At 58.2% G+C, this 15,219-nt stretch overlaps 1 protein-coding gene across 2 annotated transcripts in view; it reads right to left on the reverse strand.

The window, feature by feature from the left end:
* Positions 1 to 15,219, reverse strand: part of POC1A (POC1 centriolar protein A) — a 94,220-nt gene that overhangs the window by 70,761 nt on the left and 8,240 nt on the right. For both annotated transcript variants that reach the window (XM_027120990.1, XM_027120989.1), the window contains exon 7: positions 7,706 to 7,839. In XM_027120990.1, coding sequence (XP_026976791.1) covers positions 7,706 to 7,839 — 134 coding nt within the window. The remainder of the gene's footprint in view (positions 1 to 7,705; positions 7,840 to 15,219) is intronic.

The raw sequence follows: 15,219 nt of genomic DNA on the forward strand, positions 1-15,219 counted from the left end.
GGGATTTTCTCTTTAGCCCAGCAGTTATTTAGAAGTGAGTTCTAGTTTCCAAACCCTGCGGGCTGGGGGAGTCTCCTTTATCACCGGCAGGGACCAGTTGTGATCAGGAGTGTTCTCTGAGACTGTCCCGCCTTCACAGTGGCTGATTCCTTTCAGTCAATTAGTCACTCTTGATGCATTCGTTCACCGGCTAGGGCCAGGCATGTGGCCAAGCTGTTTCTTCCCACAGGCAAGGCCCGGGGCCTCTGCAGCGCCTCCCGAGCGGGACTCCGAGCAGCAGCTCTCAGCTGGGCCCTCGGCAGCGTGGGTCTGACCTGCCCCTGATCGCCAGGGGTGCCCACCTGCCTGAGGCCCTGGTCCCCATCTGGCTCCAGGCCAGGTCCACTGGCAGGGACGCTGCCTAGCCTCAACCAGATCCTTCCCCCCTCCCTCTCTGGATCTGGCCAGTTGGAGCCTTTTGTGAGATGATCATGGTGAGCACGGTCCCCCACCTCTCTCTCCCCCCTGACCCAGCTGCACGTGGCCCTCGAGCTCAGCTGGACTCACACCCAGTCATTTCACCACACACCGCCTCTGCCTTGCCAACCTCCAGACCCAAGGGACCCATACTGGCTGGTTCCTTCACTCTCAAACAGCAAGGTGTCAATGGAGGGGGGGAAAAAAAGGCAAAACAAAGGATGCCATGGTCTTTAGATCCCACAGCTCCTGACGACTCTCACTCCACAGCGCCTGCAGTTTGTCCAGACCTCTCCGCTGGCCTCACCCCCTCCAGCCTGACTCCCTGAGTCCCTGCACACCTGAACTTTGATCGCTGTGGCCACAACAGCTACAGGGGCAAAGGCCCAGCCAGGTACCCCCACCCCCACCATGCAAGGGTTTTGATATGTTTTTCACTGGCTGCCAGCGAACAAAAAGCAACATCACACCACCTGCCCCACGTCAGAGGTAAAAGAAGAGCGGCCATCAGACAGATACACGGAGACCAAGGAGGCCTCTGGCATGGGTGTTCTGGACTCTGACGCCCATGCTCAGGCAAAGACACCGCAACCCAGTCCACCAGGACGATTCTTCCACAAATCCCCGCGAGGGAGGCTTGGCACTCACTCGCTAGACCTGTTGTGGGCTGGTGCTTATGTCCCTTTGTGCGGCCCCGCAGACAAGGAGCGACCACCTAGGCTGCTCCTGACCTTGGCCAAGGACACCTGTTCCCAGCCCTGAACTCTGGGCTGCCGGCAGGGGACAGGGGGTCAGGCTGAGCTCTTGGTTACTTCAGTTGGAGTAAGTGAGCTCCACTCCCTCTTAATGTCCCCTCACTTCTCCTGGGAGCTGCCCAACCATCCAAGGCAGATCTAAGCCTCTCAAGCAGCAAAGCGAGTCTCCAAAATGAACAACTACACAAGGGCCACAGGGCGCAGAGAAACGAGGTGGGAGGGGCCCATTCTGAGAGCTTCCTTCCTCCTGGGGCAGCCAGGGGCGGCCCACGTGCCCAGGCCGCTCTGTCCCCCTGCTGTCTCTCCTCCTAGAGGGCGAGTCCCCCTTGTTGCCACTTCCCCAGCCCCAGCCCCCGGCGTGGCACAAGCTACCAGTAGCATCAGCCGACCCCGTGCTCTGAGCCTGTGATTTCTCGACAACCGAGCACAGCCTCTCACACAGCTGCCCCGGGTTTGGGGCTCTGGGCTCTGGGTGATGGGTGCTTGCTCCACTGCGGGCCAGCTGAGGTTCGGGGAACCACGTGCCCACTGGTCCCTGTGCGGTTCAGTCACTCCACAGAGACACGAACGCCAACTGCACAGCCGCAAACACCAGATTTAACGCCCCACCCACGCCCCGCCTACCCTCCTCTCCCAAATAGCTCTGGGGACTAAAACCAAATGAGCATGTCTCGAGATTATGTTTCGGAAAATACAGAAAAATAAATCTGTATTTCTAGCACGATGCCCCCACATTTGCCACACAAAACTATGGGGGCCTTGCTTGGGGCGCAAGGCTTCGAAAGACAGCTGCCGTTGGTGGGAAAGCCCTCCCCTCTCCTGGTCTTCCCTGCGGCAAAGTGTGGGGTGAGCGGGGTGAGGAAGCTCCCGTGCAGCTGATGCCCTAAGTCTGTACAGGATCCAGCAAGAAGCAGGGTCTCCCTTTCCTCCTGCTTAACTGTCCCGGTCATGGCAGATCCCCACAGCAAGACTTCCCAGAGCCTCAGAGAGGGCGCTGGCACCCCTACCCAGCCCAGTGTCATCAGATACCCGGCCTGTCCTCCAGGAGTCAGGCCCTGGAAAAGACCCAATGGGCGGGACTAATAAAGGGCAACGGAAGCAGACCTGTAGACCAAGGCAGCAGCAGGCCGAACCCACTCAGGACAGCTGGTGGGGACAAGCTGTCGGGGAATCACTACAGCCCACCCACTGTGGGACGGATTTTAGGAGTTGTGTGACAAAAGAGAAGCCAGAGCAAGAGGATGTTCTGGGGCAGATGAGAACAACCCTCAATAAAATAAGAAGCCAGAGAAACCCTTCAGAGACTCTGTGGGTGAGTGGGAGGAGGGGAAATGGGTGAGCCCCATCCCAGAGGGGGAGGGGCCGACGGCTATGGCCCTGTGCCCATCAGTGGGCGTTAAGTCATCAGAGCCCCCTAATATGTACTCAGTTTCCTAACAAACATTACCCATCCATGATGCCAGGACCATGCCCATAACAGAAACTTTAAACAGCCTTTTAAAGAGCTCTCATCTAGAACAGCATGGGGTCATTTTCCAAGAGCTGCGCAGGATAGGGACCGGCATCTGTGAGGACATGTCTTCTCCCATTATGACAGATATGGGCGTCGTTCTTACAGAGGAGGAAAGGCTTGGCAAAGTCAAGGTTTTGCCCACTGTCACAGGCTAAGAGGTGGAGCCAGAATGGTTTGACCCCAATGTCCAAACCCTTTCCTCCCACTTGTGGTCCCCCAAGGCTCAGGCTTTTCTGGCTGAACAAGATGGAAGAGTGTCCACCATTTTTCTAAACCAGAAACAGGTGGGTACAAGCCGTTCATCCCTGGAAATGTTGGGGTGTTTCCTTAGAAAGCTGGGCATCAGACAAGGCTGTGAACCCTCCCCAACCGAACGTATCCAGCAGGTGGTCTCAGTCAAAGCAGCTGGCAAAGGCGACCGGTGCAGGCTCTTTTCCAGCCCAATCACTGAGAGAGAAATCACCCCGGTGTCCCCAGTGGCGGAGGAAGGAGGACAGTGCACCATATCCAGGCTGGCAGTGCCTGCCTGCTCTGTCCACTCTCCACCCGGATGGGCAGATTTGTCTGGAAGCAGAGGGCTACCCAACGTCTCAGCCCCAACAGGCTCCTCAGCCTGTCCCCCCGACCCCGCCCTGGCAAAGGTGCCAGTGTCTGCTCGGCTTGAGTTTGGAAACCTGCCGCCCCTGCACAGCAGGGGTAGCAGGGCGGTGAGGGGCAGGGCCCGTGTGGGGTTGGAGCCAGCAAAGGGCCTGCTCAACTCTCTGGCCTGTTCCCCAAATCACCTGGAGACATCCACCCTGTGGAAGCCTCTGAAGAGCCACACGAGCCCCAGCTGCAGCCGAGGAGCTGTTTCTGGGGTACAGCACACGTGGTGTCAAGCTCCCACGGGGCAGGAGCCTCACTCAGCCGCCAGCCACACCCCCTGAATGGCCCTTTGTGGCTCAGAGTCCCAAAGCCAGGACTGCAGGGGAGAAGCACCAGAATCCTTCAGGCTCACGATAAACTTGTAACTGCCGTCCAGCCCCAGCCCCACAGGTAAGCCGGCCTCACATGGGCCGATGGAAGTGTGACCAATCACATGCACGCCAGAGAACCACCAAACTGCCGGCATGGTCAGACTCCTGGGGGCACAAGCGGTCCTCAGTGCCAGCACGTGGGCCCAGTCCAGGAGACCCAGGCCACGCTGGGTGATCCTGATCTCAGCTTTGCACTTGGCACGTGCCTGTCCTGGTGCCCCTATGCCTTTAGGAAACAATGAGAGACTTTTGGCCTCAACTCAGGCAAGAGAGCTTCTACCCAACAGCATGGCCTCCCCTGACCCTTCCTCACTTTTCCCCCAGTGGGGAACACGGAGACACTTCCCTGCCACACACAGAGCCCCCTCTCCTGCTCAAGGTCTGGCTCCCTGCAGCACCAGCTCCCTGTGGAAGGCTCCTCTCGGCTGGCCTCTGACCCCTGGCCTGCACTATCTGTTCTCATAAGCGTGGACCTGGAGGCCTGAAGGGGTGGCTGCTCCACATGGCAGAACAACTCAATAGCCCTCCCTCTACGGCTCCCTCGGGGCTATGCCTGAGGGCGGTTACAAGGAGGTCCTCCAAGTCCAAACCAAAGCTTCCTGGGGATCCCTCTCCTGCTGGACCAGAACGCCATCACCTAGCAGCAAGGCTGGAACACAAGAAGCTATGAGGCCCGCTGGCCTCCTACACAGACCAGTGATCTGAAAACAAGAGTGAGATCACAACTTCTAAAAGCCATACATATGAGGTCAACGGGTGTGGTGGAAACTGCAGATGTGGGTACTCGTTCCAGTAGGTCAACAACCCTAAGCTGCATGAGACCCCCTACAAGTCCAGATCATTCTCTGGACCTCAGTTCCCCCGCCAGGACTCAAAAGTGCTTTCAAATCTGTCTTCTCATCTGGGGGACAGAATCCCTGGGCATCTGGGACCACTTGGGAGCTGTGGGTACCACAGGCTTCAGGAAGTGGCTGGTGACAGCTGTGTTTGGTGAGGCCCTCACTACCTCCTGGAACAGAATGTGGAAGCTCAAGTCACCAAGGAGTGCAGCTGTGCATCTTCCTGGAAGGACGGGACAGGGAGGGGACTTCACGAGCGGGGGAGCCTAAAAGGACCAGACACTGCACAGAGCATCTGGGCGGGGCTTCAGCCCACTCCTCAGCCCGTGGTGCAGGCCCTCTCCCTGTGGCTTGGCAGGGGCAATACATCCTCCAAAGGGGTGTCAAAGAACTTCTTCCTGGAGCTGAGCCACTCTGGCCCGACAGCATGTCACAAACCCTCATAGGTCAGGGACATTTTCGGAGCACACTGGCTCCCAGTGACAACACAGGCCCAACTTCCACAGACTTGTCCCCTCGGGGAGAGCAAAGCCGCCCCCGCTCCCGGCCCAGATGTCCGCCCACACTAGGTATCTGGTCCAGCTGGCGGACTGATTTTAACAACTGCCCGTATCAAGGCTGCTCAACCGTACTCTCCTTCCTTAGGAAGCCACCCTTAGCTGACTTTGAATCGCCCCAAACCCAGGGGCAGAGTCAGACCCAACAAGGAGACACAGCAAACCCTGGCAGACTGGGGCACAGAGGGGGGGCTCGGTTTTGCAGCTCCCCTCACACACACACACCACGTACTTGCCCTCCGACATCAGCCCAGAGACCAGACTCTTCAAGACTCTGTGCCCAAAAGAAAGCGCCCTGGAGGCAGAGAGGGCAAAGGAAGTGGGCCAGGTCTGCCCACGTGGCCCGCTGGAGAACCCAGCACTGAGCTGCCACCGGTGAGTGCACGGTGGTCTCACTACAGGTCTTGAGAAAGAGGAGGAGGAGAAAGGGAGAGATCAGCTCTCCAGGAAGAGGAGAGGGGTTAAAGCTAGCATGGGGCTCTGGCCAGCTCCTTCCTCCCAGAATCGGTCTGCGGAATCCCGAGGAAGCCAGGCCCTGGGGCTCCCACACCCTGCACCCCACAGTGGGGCTGTGTTATGGGTACTCCAGGAAGAAGAGCCCCTAAGACCCATGGCACACCAATGCTAAGTTTCTGTATTTGATAGGGACTTTGGGGGGTCGGAACAGAAACAAATGTGAGCCTCACACTCCGACTCCCACTTTCATCTGAGCGGGGAGAAGCCTACCCTGCTTCACCCAACCCTCCAAGTACAACCCAAGACTCAACCTGCCTCTCCTGGTTTCCTAACACATCTCATGCCACCTCGGCTCTGCTGATGTCCCCAGAGAGTCCCCTGCTTCCCAGGCCATGAGCCCCAGGGGGTGGGACCACGACATCCATTTCATACCCCTGGTGCCCAGCCTGGTGAGCTGGAAAGCGGATGATGAATGGACAAATGGACGGCAAGATGAACAGAGGTGAGCTCGCTTCTCCTTCTTCCCCCTTCCTCTGGGCACTGCGAGTTTGGTGCCCTGAGGAAGAAGTGATTTCTGAAGCCATTTCCCGTTCTCCACACCCCCAAACCACCGCTGTCCCTCATCCTGTCTCCCACGTTTCCAGGTTCAACAGCAGATAGGCAACTGCGCGGTTTCTCTTGGCCCCTGTCTAACTTCTCTGGGAGAACAATGTCCACAGGTTTCCCATATGTGCTGATGCTGGGCCCGAACACAGGAATGGCCTTTTAGATGCCGCATTCAAGGCTTCTCAGGCTGAGAGGTGAGTCAGCTGTCTAAAGAACGTCCACAAGAAAGGAGAAAGTGCTCGGTGATCACTTGGTATGCACCTGCCCGCACGGTGTTTCTGTGCATTGCTTTTCCTTCGTTTTCTTGGGAGCAGGAGAGGTAGCAGCGTTCATGTGGTTTTCAAACGCCCTCTGGGTTATAAGATCCGAAACTGGTTTCATGTGAATCTAAGTAACTACTTGCCAAAGGGCTAACAAAGGTGGCGCCCCCACAGGCTGACAATAGGAGCAGCGATCACGCCAGTGCAATGGCCATACGTGACACCTAGATGTGTCGACACCAGGGGAACAGGCCTGCTGGTCCTGCACACCAGACATTTCTCTGACAGAGGACCAGGGGTCACCATGGGCTGAGAGCAAGCGGCCTCCAGGTCCCAAGGAAGCAGAAGAAAAGGCCCATGCCCCCACTCCAAGCCATGGCCAAGGGCCCTTGTGCTCTGACTCAGATGGCAGTGGGATCCAGAGAGCCCTGGGCTAGAAGCCTCACACCTAGCTGCTGGCCCAAGAGACATGAGCACCCCAGGGCCTCCCTCAGCCCTCAAGAGCCTGTCCCCACTCTCCATCCCATCTGCCCCTGCTCATGGGTGGAGAAGTGGACAAACTGAAATGCTCTGGCCTCTGCACCTGTGACCCACTTGGGTGTGGCGACCACGTCCCAGCAGGAGACAGCTCAGCCATACCCAGGCCGGCTGCAGGGGAGAACCGCAAGCAGTCCACCGCCCACCGGCCCCGTGCCCAGCTACTGCCCACATAGGGGGCCAGGGCACCGGATGTGTTGGTGAAAAGATGCTCAGAGAGAAGGCCTCTCTCCCTCGTTTCAATTCTAGGAATTCCCCCATGAATGTGCGGGGAGATTTCCCTCCTTCACACCCGCCTCTGCAAGACACCTGTTGTTTCTGCCTCCAAAGGGCCCCAGGAGGCCTGATGGCAATTCAGGGCATGAGTTCCAGGGCTCTACTCAACTGCTGGACCAAGTGATGCCTGAGGTCACTGGGGACAGATTCCATTCAGCCCCTGGGAAAAGTCTGTCAACCTTGTCCAGAGGCCTCCGTTCCGACCCCCTACCCAACTGAACCCCTGTACTCCCTTCTCAGCTGCAGCGCCAGGCCCAGCACTTCTGCCAGAGGTCACAGGTCTTGTGGGTGGGAAACCTGCTTCTGCACCTCACCCCAATGTGCAGGCTGCGAGGGGACCACAGAACCCCTCCATCGGGCTCCAAGGGAAGGGCCACCTCAAGACAGCGCCTCCACCCCACTCCATGCTACTCAGCCCAGGCTGACGCCCTCACCTGATGCCCATGGAGCGTGTAGAGCAGCCGGCCCTCCATGAGGTCCAGGATCTTCAGGGTTGAGTCGCTGGAGGCCGTGACCAAGTAGTTTCCCGACGGGTGGAAGGAGAGGGCGTTCACCGCCGCACTGTGCACTGGAGGAAAGACGTCACTCAGATGGGCTGGGAGGCCCACGAAGCCAGAAGACAGGCCAGAAGGCTCGGCACAGGTCTGGGCCGGGGCGGCCATTGCCCAGAGCTGCTATGAAGAGCCCCACAAGGACCTCCCAGGAGAGCAGCACAAACAAAGGACAGGAGGAGACTCATCCAGAGATGAGGGCAGGCAGCGGGAGACGCAGGGCAGGCGGGAGCACGTGTGGCAAGGCCAGAGAGATCAAGCTATTCCTCCGCCTCTCCCTCCTCACCAAGCAGTCAAGCTAGAGCCGAACAGAGTGCTCAAACATAACGCTCAATCTGTCTCACATGCTGCTACGTCAGGGAAACCAAATGGAAAAGAAAACCCCTGGAAATGCCAATATGATGCCCCTGCCCTGGGGGAAAGGATGGGCGTGGGAGCAGGCAAGAAAACAGCTTAAGACCCGCTCTCAGGAGCCAGTCAGGCCCGGGTTCCAATCCCAGCCTCCTGACTGACCCACCCTGGGACCCTGAGCGAGCATCTTCACACACTGAGCCCGTTTCTCCTTCTGTGGCACAGCACCCACAAGTTAGGGTGTTGTAGGCATGCTGCCAGGTGAAGCCTGAGGCCTCTGTACAGAGTGAGCCCTGATGTCCCTTTCCGCTACCCCAGGCATCCCATGCTACTCCAGGTCCTGCCATTTAACCCATTCGACAGCTCAAGCCCATCCACGATTCTTCCCCACTGCTCCAGCCCAAGCCCCACCATCCATGCTGGTGTCCCTCGCTCTCCAAGATCTGGCCACACCAGCCCTGTCAGCTCCCTGGCTGTGGGACCTTCCCAGCCCTTGTTCTCCCTGGCCCGGGAAGACTCTTGCTTGCCTCTTCCCCAGACCCTGCAGCTCACTCACTGCTCAGTCACCTCCTCAGGGAAGTCTCCCCTGACCTCGCCATCAGGGTCACCCCCTTGTGGTCCCTCCTGAAGCACCGTGAGTCTCTTCACAGCAGGGTTTTTACATTTATGTGCAGCTCTTTGGTTCCCGGCTGGGTCCCCCATGAGACCATGTGCTCCATCAAGCAGGGGGCTGTGTTGGGTCCTTGGCTCCTGCCTCAGTGCCTGACACTGAGCGGGACTCAAAAAGCAGTTGGTCAGTAGGTGAACTGGACCAGGCAGGCCACATGGGGACATCAACATAGAGTAGCTGCTGAGGAAGACCCAGGTGCCTTTGTACCCATTAACACAGGCCTCGTGAGCAAAACCACAGGGGCTAGGATAACCATGACCCCGCCAAGTCAGAACTGCCACAAACATAAATGCAAATTCTAGAATCAACCCCTCATCCTGGCACCGTGAGACTGCAAGAACCACTGCTGGACCAATAAACACACCCACCATGAAACGGCCCTCAGTAGAGCTGACAGAGGTACACGGAGCCCCTCAGACACCAGGTCAGCCGATGTGCAGACACGTCGGGGAGTGTGGATTCACGTTCCCAAGCATACTTAGGGGAGACACTAGGGCTTTACATAATACGATCTTTAGGTCTAAACACTCTCTCTCTCAGCACCAGGAACTCCAAGAGACGGCCTGGAGTGGGGTTGATGGGGTCTCCAGAGCCAGCTCCTGGAGGCGGAGTCCAGAGCCCCACGGCCAGACGCTCTCCCACACTCAGGGCCATGAGGCAGGGGGCGGCACCCTCAGTGTTTACCAGAAATGGGGGCATGGAGAGGAGAGAAAAAAAGCCAGAGCCGACCCCAGCAGAACTGAACAGGCACCGGCCACAAGCAGCAGCAGAAAGAACGTTAGTGGCGCACAGGGTGTGCCCGTGACTCCCCACGTGTGGGGGGCACACCCACGTGTGCAGACCCAGAGGAAGGTGTGGACAGAAGCTCCAGACACAGAGCAGGGGTGCCCTCTGGGGAGGACAGGAATAGGGGGACTTCTAATTATTACTCTACGTACTTCCAGAAAATATTTTTTCAGCATTAGAATATAGTCACTATCATTATACAACTGAGCAAATGATAAAAAGTGAATCCCTCCCTCCCCCCAAACGAGTGTGTCACGCCTGGGGAGGCGACCCAGGCTCTGCAGGCACTTCAGGCTGTGCTTCTATAGGCTGCGAGCTAGTGTGTGCTCCTGAGGGGCTGGCTGTGCTCGCCAGAACGCTGGTTCACACTCACGCTGGTGAGTGGGGGTGGGAGACGGGCACAAACACTGCGAGATCCCCCTGAGGAGTCCCGCCCACCCCTGACCCCTCAGCCCACAGTAGGACAGCTTTGAGAGGCAGCTGCCCTCCATCTATCTCACCACGCCCCAATCTCCCCTTGGGCCTCCTTAGATGCTGCTCCTGGCGCATCTGCCTCGCTGAGCCTGGAGAAGGGCGCGCTATTCTTGCTTCTGCAGCTCCTGGCAGCCTGTGCTGGCATGAACGCCCCCCAGCCCCTCCCCGAGACAAAGCTGGCAGGGGACAGCCAGCAGCAGCGTGGATCGGGGGAGGCAAGCTCAGGAAACACAGGGCTTGCCCAGCACCAGCAGGGCGGCAGGGGCAGGGCGTGGTTACCAGCCAGGTTCTCCCACCTGGTCAAGCCCACCCAAGGGAGGGAACCGCCACCCATCCCCCCAACCGGCCCAGGGAGGGGTGCCCGAGGCCCTGCTCCACTATTAATGGCAGAAATAGCTAAGGCCTCTTGGCTGGGGTAGAAATATCTGGAACCACTTACTCCAAAACAGGGCTCAGCCTGGCAAGCCAGGCTTTTGGGAATGTGCCAGCCCCACCTTTCCCCACTCGCTCTCCTGCCTCACCCACCGGCCCCACCAGCCTGGAGCAGCCTCTCTGGCTCTGCCGAGGGTGGGGCTGTACCAGGGAGGCCTCATAGAATCAGCCCTGCATGACAGTCTCCCACGGAGGCCCGGCTGCCCCACGAGGGGGTGAGCCTCCCGTCACGAAGCCCTGAGCAGTGACGGCACACAAACAATCCACTTTTCACCAAGCTCAAAGTTGCAGGCCCTCTGCCTATCTCCATGGCAGACATGGGTGACAGCTGATGGCAGGTTGCCATTTGGGCACGATGTGGGCTACACCCCACCCCCACCGCGACCCCAAAGAAGGGACTCCAGCTCAGGGTCAGAGATGTACCAGCATCAATGTTCTATAGGTCACCAGGATGCCAGGGAGGGTGGGACTGAGGCCACTGCAGACCCTGCCCCCAAGTACTAGGAACGGGCCACAGCCTGCGGGCAGCAGGTGGCCTAAGGAGAGACCTGGCTATCCACAAGCTGCCTGCACAGCTCTGCTTGTAGAACCCTCAGCAAATCTGGCCCACTGCCCAATGGGTTCCAAACTGGCCATGGGGCCCACAGAGACCCACAGGTGTCCAAGGTGCCCAAGCAGGAGGTCTCCTTCTGGGGCAGGCCATGCTAGCGCCGAGCCCCACCACATGCCCACAAGGGGCTCGCTCTGCCACGGTGGCCTCTCACAACGCACAACTGGCATTACTAGTGACACAGTGGCTGTGGGCTCACGAGAGGCTGTGGGTTCACACAGTGAAGGTGCTCTGACACCAGCAGCAAAGGACACTCCAAACAGTCATCTCGCGAATGTCGTAGGAACACCCGCTCAGGGATGGTGGGCGAGAGCTGCTGAGTTGGCCAGAGAGGGTGGGACAGTGCACTGCCTCCTGATCAACCCTTTCGGTCTCCAAAAGCCAAAAAGGGTGCAGGCCTGCCCTGCTGGTTGCACAGCGGCTTTAAAACCCTCCGTGACCATGTCTGGGGTAGAGAGGGGGTCCAGGGACGTGCTAAGGACCAGTGGACAGAGAAGCTGGGACTCTGAGCTCTAACTGGAGTTTCTGGAGAGAGCCAAGCCAAGCCCTCTTGGGGGCCACAGGCAAGTAAATGACTAGAATCAACACGGTGAGAGGAAGCCATAGCTTCCCAGCTGCTTGACCTAGGCAAGCCTCAAACACCCCATCTGTGAAATGGGGAGTAGCCCTGCCCTGCTGACCACTCAGGCCTGTCCCTGGATAATGAACCCGCACGTGCCTGGAAACCGCAAAGCACATTAAGGGATCCGGGACAGAGCTGCTGCTGCTCAGATGTCTGAACAGTCTTAATGTGGGCTCAGAGCATACGGAGCCTAACCCACCTCCGTGGGGACTGGCACTCCCGGGGCTCCAGTGCCCCACCAACTCCTTGCTGAATTGGGAAATCAGAACTGCTCCCTGCAGTGATAGGCCAGAGCAAGAAACTCCTCGCCTGAGACAAATGGTGCCAGCTGCCTGCTGTAGCCCAGAGTGATGCCAACAACCCAAAATGGGACCGGAAGTGCCCTCCACGGAGCAAGACCATGGCGGCTGGCCACAGGCTGGCTGCACTTGCTGGCCACACGTTTGCAGTATCATGAACCAATTTCTCTCAGAAGAGCCCAACAGCCTTATGCGCCCAAAGCCCAATCAGGGAAGACACTGGATGTCACTGTCCTTAAACACTTCCCCCTGGGTGTCCTAGGGGTCAGGGACAGAAAACAGCTCAGGTGCCTGCTACTGGGGGGCTGGGAGCCCTACTTGGGCAATCAGCTTCCCAAGAGATCCCCTGGCACCTCTTCTGGGTGGGGGGACAGCTGCTACTCAGGGGCTAGGAGGGTCTCTCAGGTAGAAGGTTCTGCCATGGAGCTCTCTAGGGGAGCTGCTGAGCACACCTGACCAGGTCCCTCCCCAGCAAACAGGGTGAGGGCTGTCCCCCGCAACCAAGGAGCTCAGACCTGCCAGGCTCTCCTTGAGCCCCGGAGGCTGAGCCCAGAGGTGGTGGGATGAGTCTGCTGCCTTGTGAATACCCACCGTGTGCCATGCATTGGGCAGGGAGCTCAGAGGGAACCGGGTTATTTATGGGGTACTCCAGGCCCCCTGAAGCCTCTGGTCTCTATTAGGGGCGGCTTAGGAATAAGATGCTGCAGGCTCGCTGAGTGGCTCTATCACAAGAGGAAAGGACAGCAGCAAAAACAGACTGAAATCTCACCGTGGAGCCTGTCAGCCTCATGCACCTCAGGTCCCCTCAGGACTTGACCTCTGATGCTATCCGAGTCCACCCCCACCCCTGGGCCCTGCCAGTCACTGATCTCCCACCCCCACCCACTGCCAAGCCTGCTCCCCCAGGAATCTCTCCCCAGCACCCTCCACTCTCAACTGCTCTGCATCATGCCGCCCCCTGACCACCCTCTTTAGGAGACCCTGCTTTCCTTCAGTCCCCTGGCTCTGCTCTCCTCAGCCCTCCATCACGGTTTTCTAAGCGGGCTGCCCCTGCTCACTCTGGCTGCTTGTGGACCTTTTTCTTCCACAGCCCCTCAATCACAGGGATGCAGGGTGTGGCCTTCTCACACCCCAGATCCCTAGGCCCAGCTGGCCCCTCCACCCCATAGCATCAGCTTCTGCCTCTATTCAATCTCCAAAACCCACCCCCGGGCCTGACCTCTGCCCCACTCTGATGCCCAGCTTTCACCCAACATCGGGCATTGACAGCCCACCCACCAGTCACCTAGGCACGTGGCTTCCTACCCAAGCAGGCTCTCAGCACTGCTGTCCTCTCAGATGCCCCTCACCCTTTCACCTGTCCCAGCACTTCCAGCCAGCCTGCATCTTCGGGACCCTGGGCTAGAGCATGGCGTTCAAGGCCCTCCCCCGCAGGTACCTGTTGCTGCACCTCACCAACACCAGACCTAGGTTCCTGATCCATCACAGGTGGGCCTGGACTCTCCCAGGGTCACCTGGAGATTCTCTTCACCAGTATCAAGATTTATGTGGTACAAACCATGTACCCAGTAATGTATTGTAATCCTCATGTGGATTCTCCCATCAGATCCTCACAAACCCCATAAGGCAGGCTACCACCAGCCCTTCACAGACAGGAAACAGAGCCCATACTCCTAACTACTGCTCTGCCTCATCACCTCCCTTCCCGTCTCTCCCTGTCCAAGTCCTCCCTCCTGACCCCACACTCAGAGGTGGCCTTTCCGCCCAGCACTCCTCTGCACCTCCCACCTTCCGCCCAGTCAGCTATGCAGATGTACCCAGTCTCCAACTCAGGCCTGGCCCAGAGCAGGAGGAGAAAGGCCTCTGAGTGTGAAGGAGAGGAGGGAGAGGCGTGGTCTCCAAGTAGAGGGCAGACCCTGCTGGGGCTCTGTTCAGGAAGCCTCTGTCTGAAACAGCATCAGTGACAAACCCCAGGACTCCCTGTTGAGGAAAGAACCATTCTCATGGCTGGCCCCTGCCACCTAGTGGTGGTGTACAGTACTGCAAGCCTGGACCAACTGGGCCCACCTTGCTGGGAGACCAGACCTCCTGACTGAGACTCAGCATTACTGTCATTGTCACTAACACTGTGCCTGGTTCCTGTTTTGTGTGAGGCACTCTGTAAGTTCTTGTCATGGACCAACTCATCACCCTCCCAACATCACCCGAGAAACAGGCCTTATCATTGTGCCAGGGGCCCAGAGAAGTCAAGTAACCTGCTCAAAGTCACACTGCTAAAAATGCTGAAGCTGGGTGCAGAGCCACCCTCCACCATGTGCTTTTCAAGACCAGGATCCACTCCCCCTTCTTGGAAGATCTGTTCCTTCAGTTACCCCAAGAAAGTCCTGGCCTCAAACATCTGAGAATTGGAAGGGCTTGTGGGGGGTGTTAAGGGGAGAGCTCTGAACACCACGCCCCACACTTTTCTCCAGATATGTCCTTCCCATTTTCAGGTGTGAATTTTGGAAGTGAGCCCATGGACTTGAAACTTAATCCCAAGTCAACAACCAGAGTTCTTTAAACAATGCCAGCTCTCACTCTCCCTGGTCTCAGCCCTGAGCCCCCAGGCCTGCCCACCCATTCTGCCCCCTGCACAACTCCCAGTTGATGGTGACCCCCTCACCAGCTCCCTTCCCTGGGCCCCATCCCCACAACTGGGGTGACTTAGGACTCTGCCCAGTCATACCTGCTCTGAGGCCAGTTCCATATCCCAGTACCTTCAGCTCTCTCATCGTAAGCTCACCCAAGTCTGCCCCCACTCCCACCTCCCTCCTGCAGCCCAATACCAGCCCACGTAGACAGCCCGCTGCCCTGCCTTCCAAGGGCTATAATTAAATATATATATAAATAAGGGGGCACAGCACCAGGGCTGGCTTCCAAGCCTGGCCCCCTACCAAGTCGACCCTCCATATGGCTCACGGCTCCACATCTGTGGAGGACACTGTGGAACCAGAGGTGGCCAAGGTCCCACCAACACTGACCTCTTTTGACAGACCTTTCTCCTTCACCACCTCCAGGGCTGTCACCTTGGCCCTGGAGGACAGAGCCTCCATTACAGGGGGAGGTGAGTGGCATGGGCAGCCCCTGAGAAGTGCCCCTCAAGAGGAGCCCTGG

This window comes from Aethalodelphis obliquidens, unplaced genomic scaffold (genome assembly GCF_003676395.1).
Source record: "Aethalodelphis obliquidens isolate GAN/ISIS:26980383/991018 unplaced genomic scaffold, ASM367639v1 scaffold22, whole genome shotgun sequence".
Classification (NCBI taxonomy): domain Eukaryota; kingdom Metazoa; phylum Chordata; class Mammalia; order Artiodactyla; family Delphinidae; genus Aethalodelphis; species Aethalodelphis obliquidens.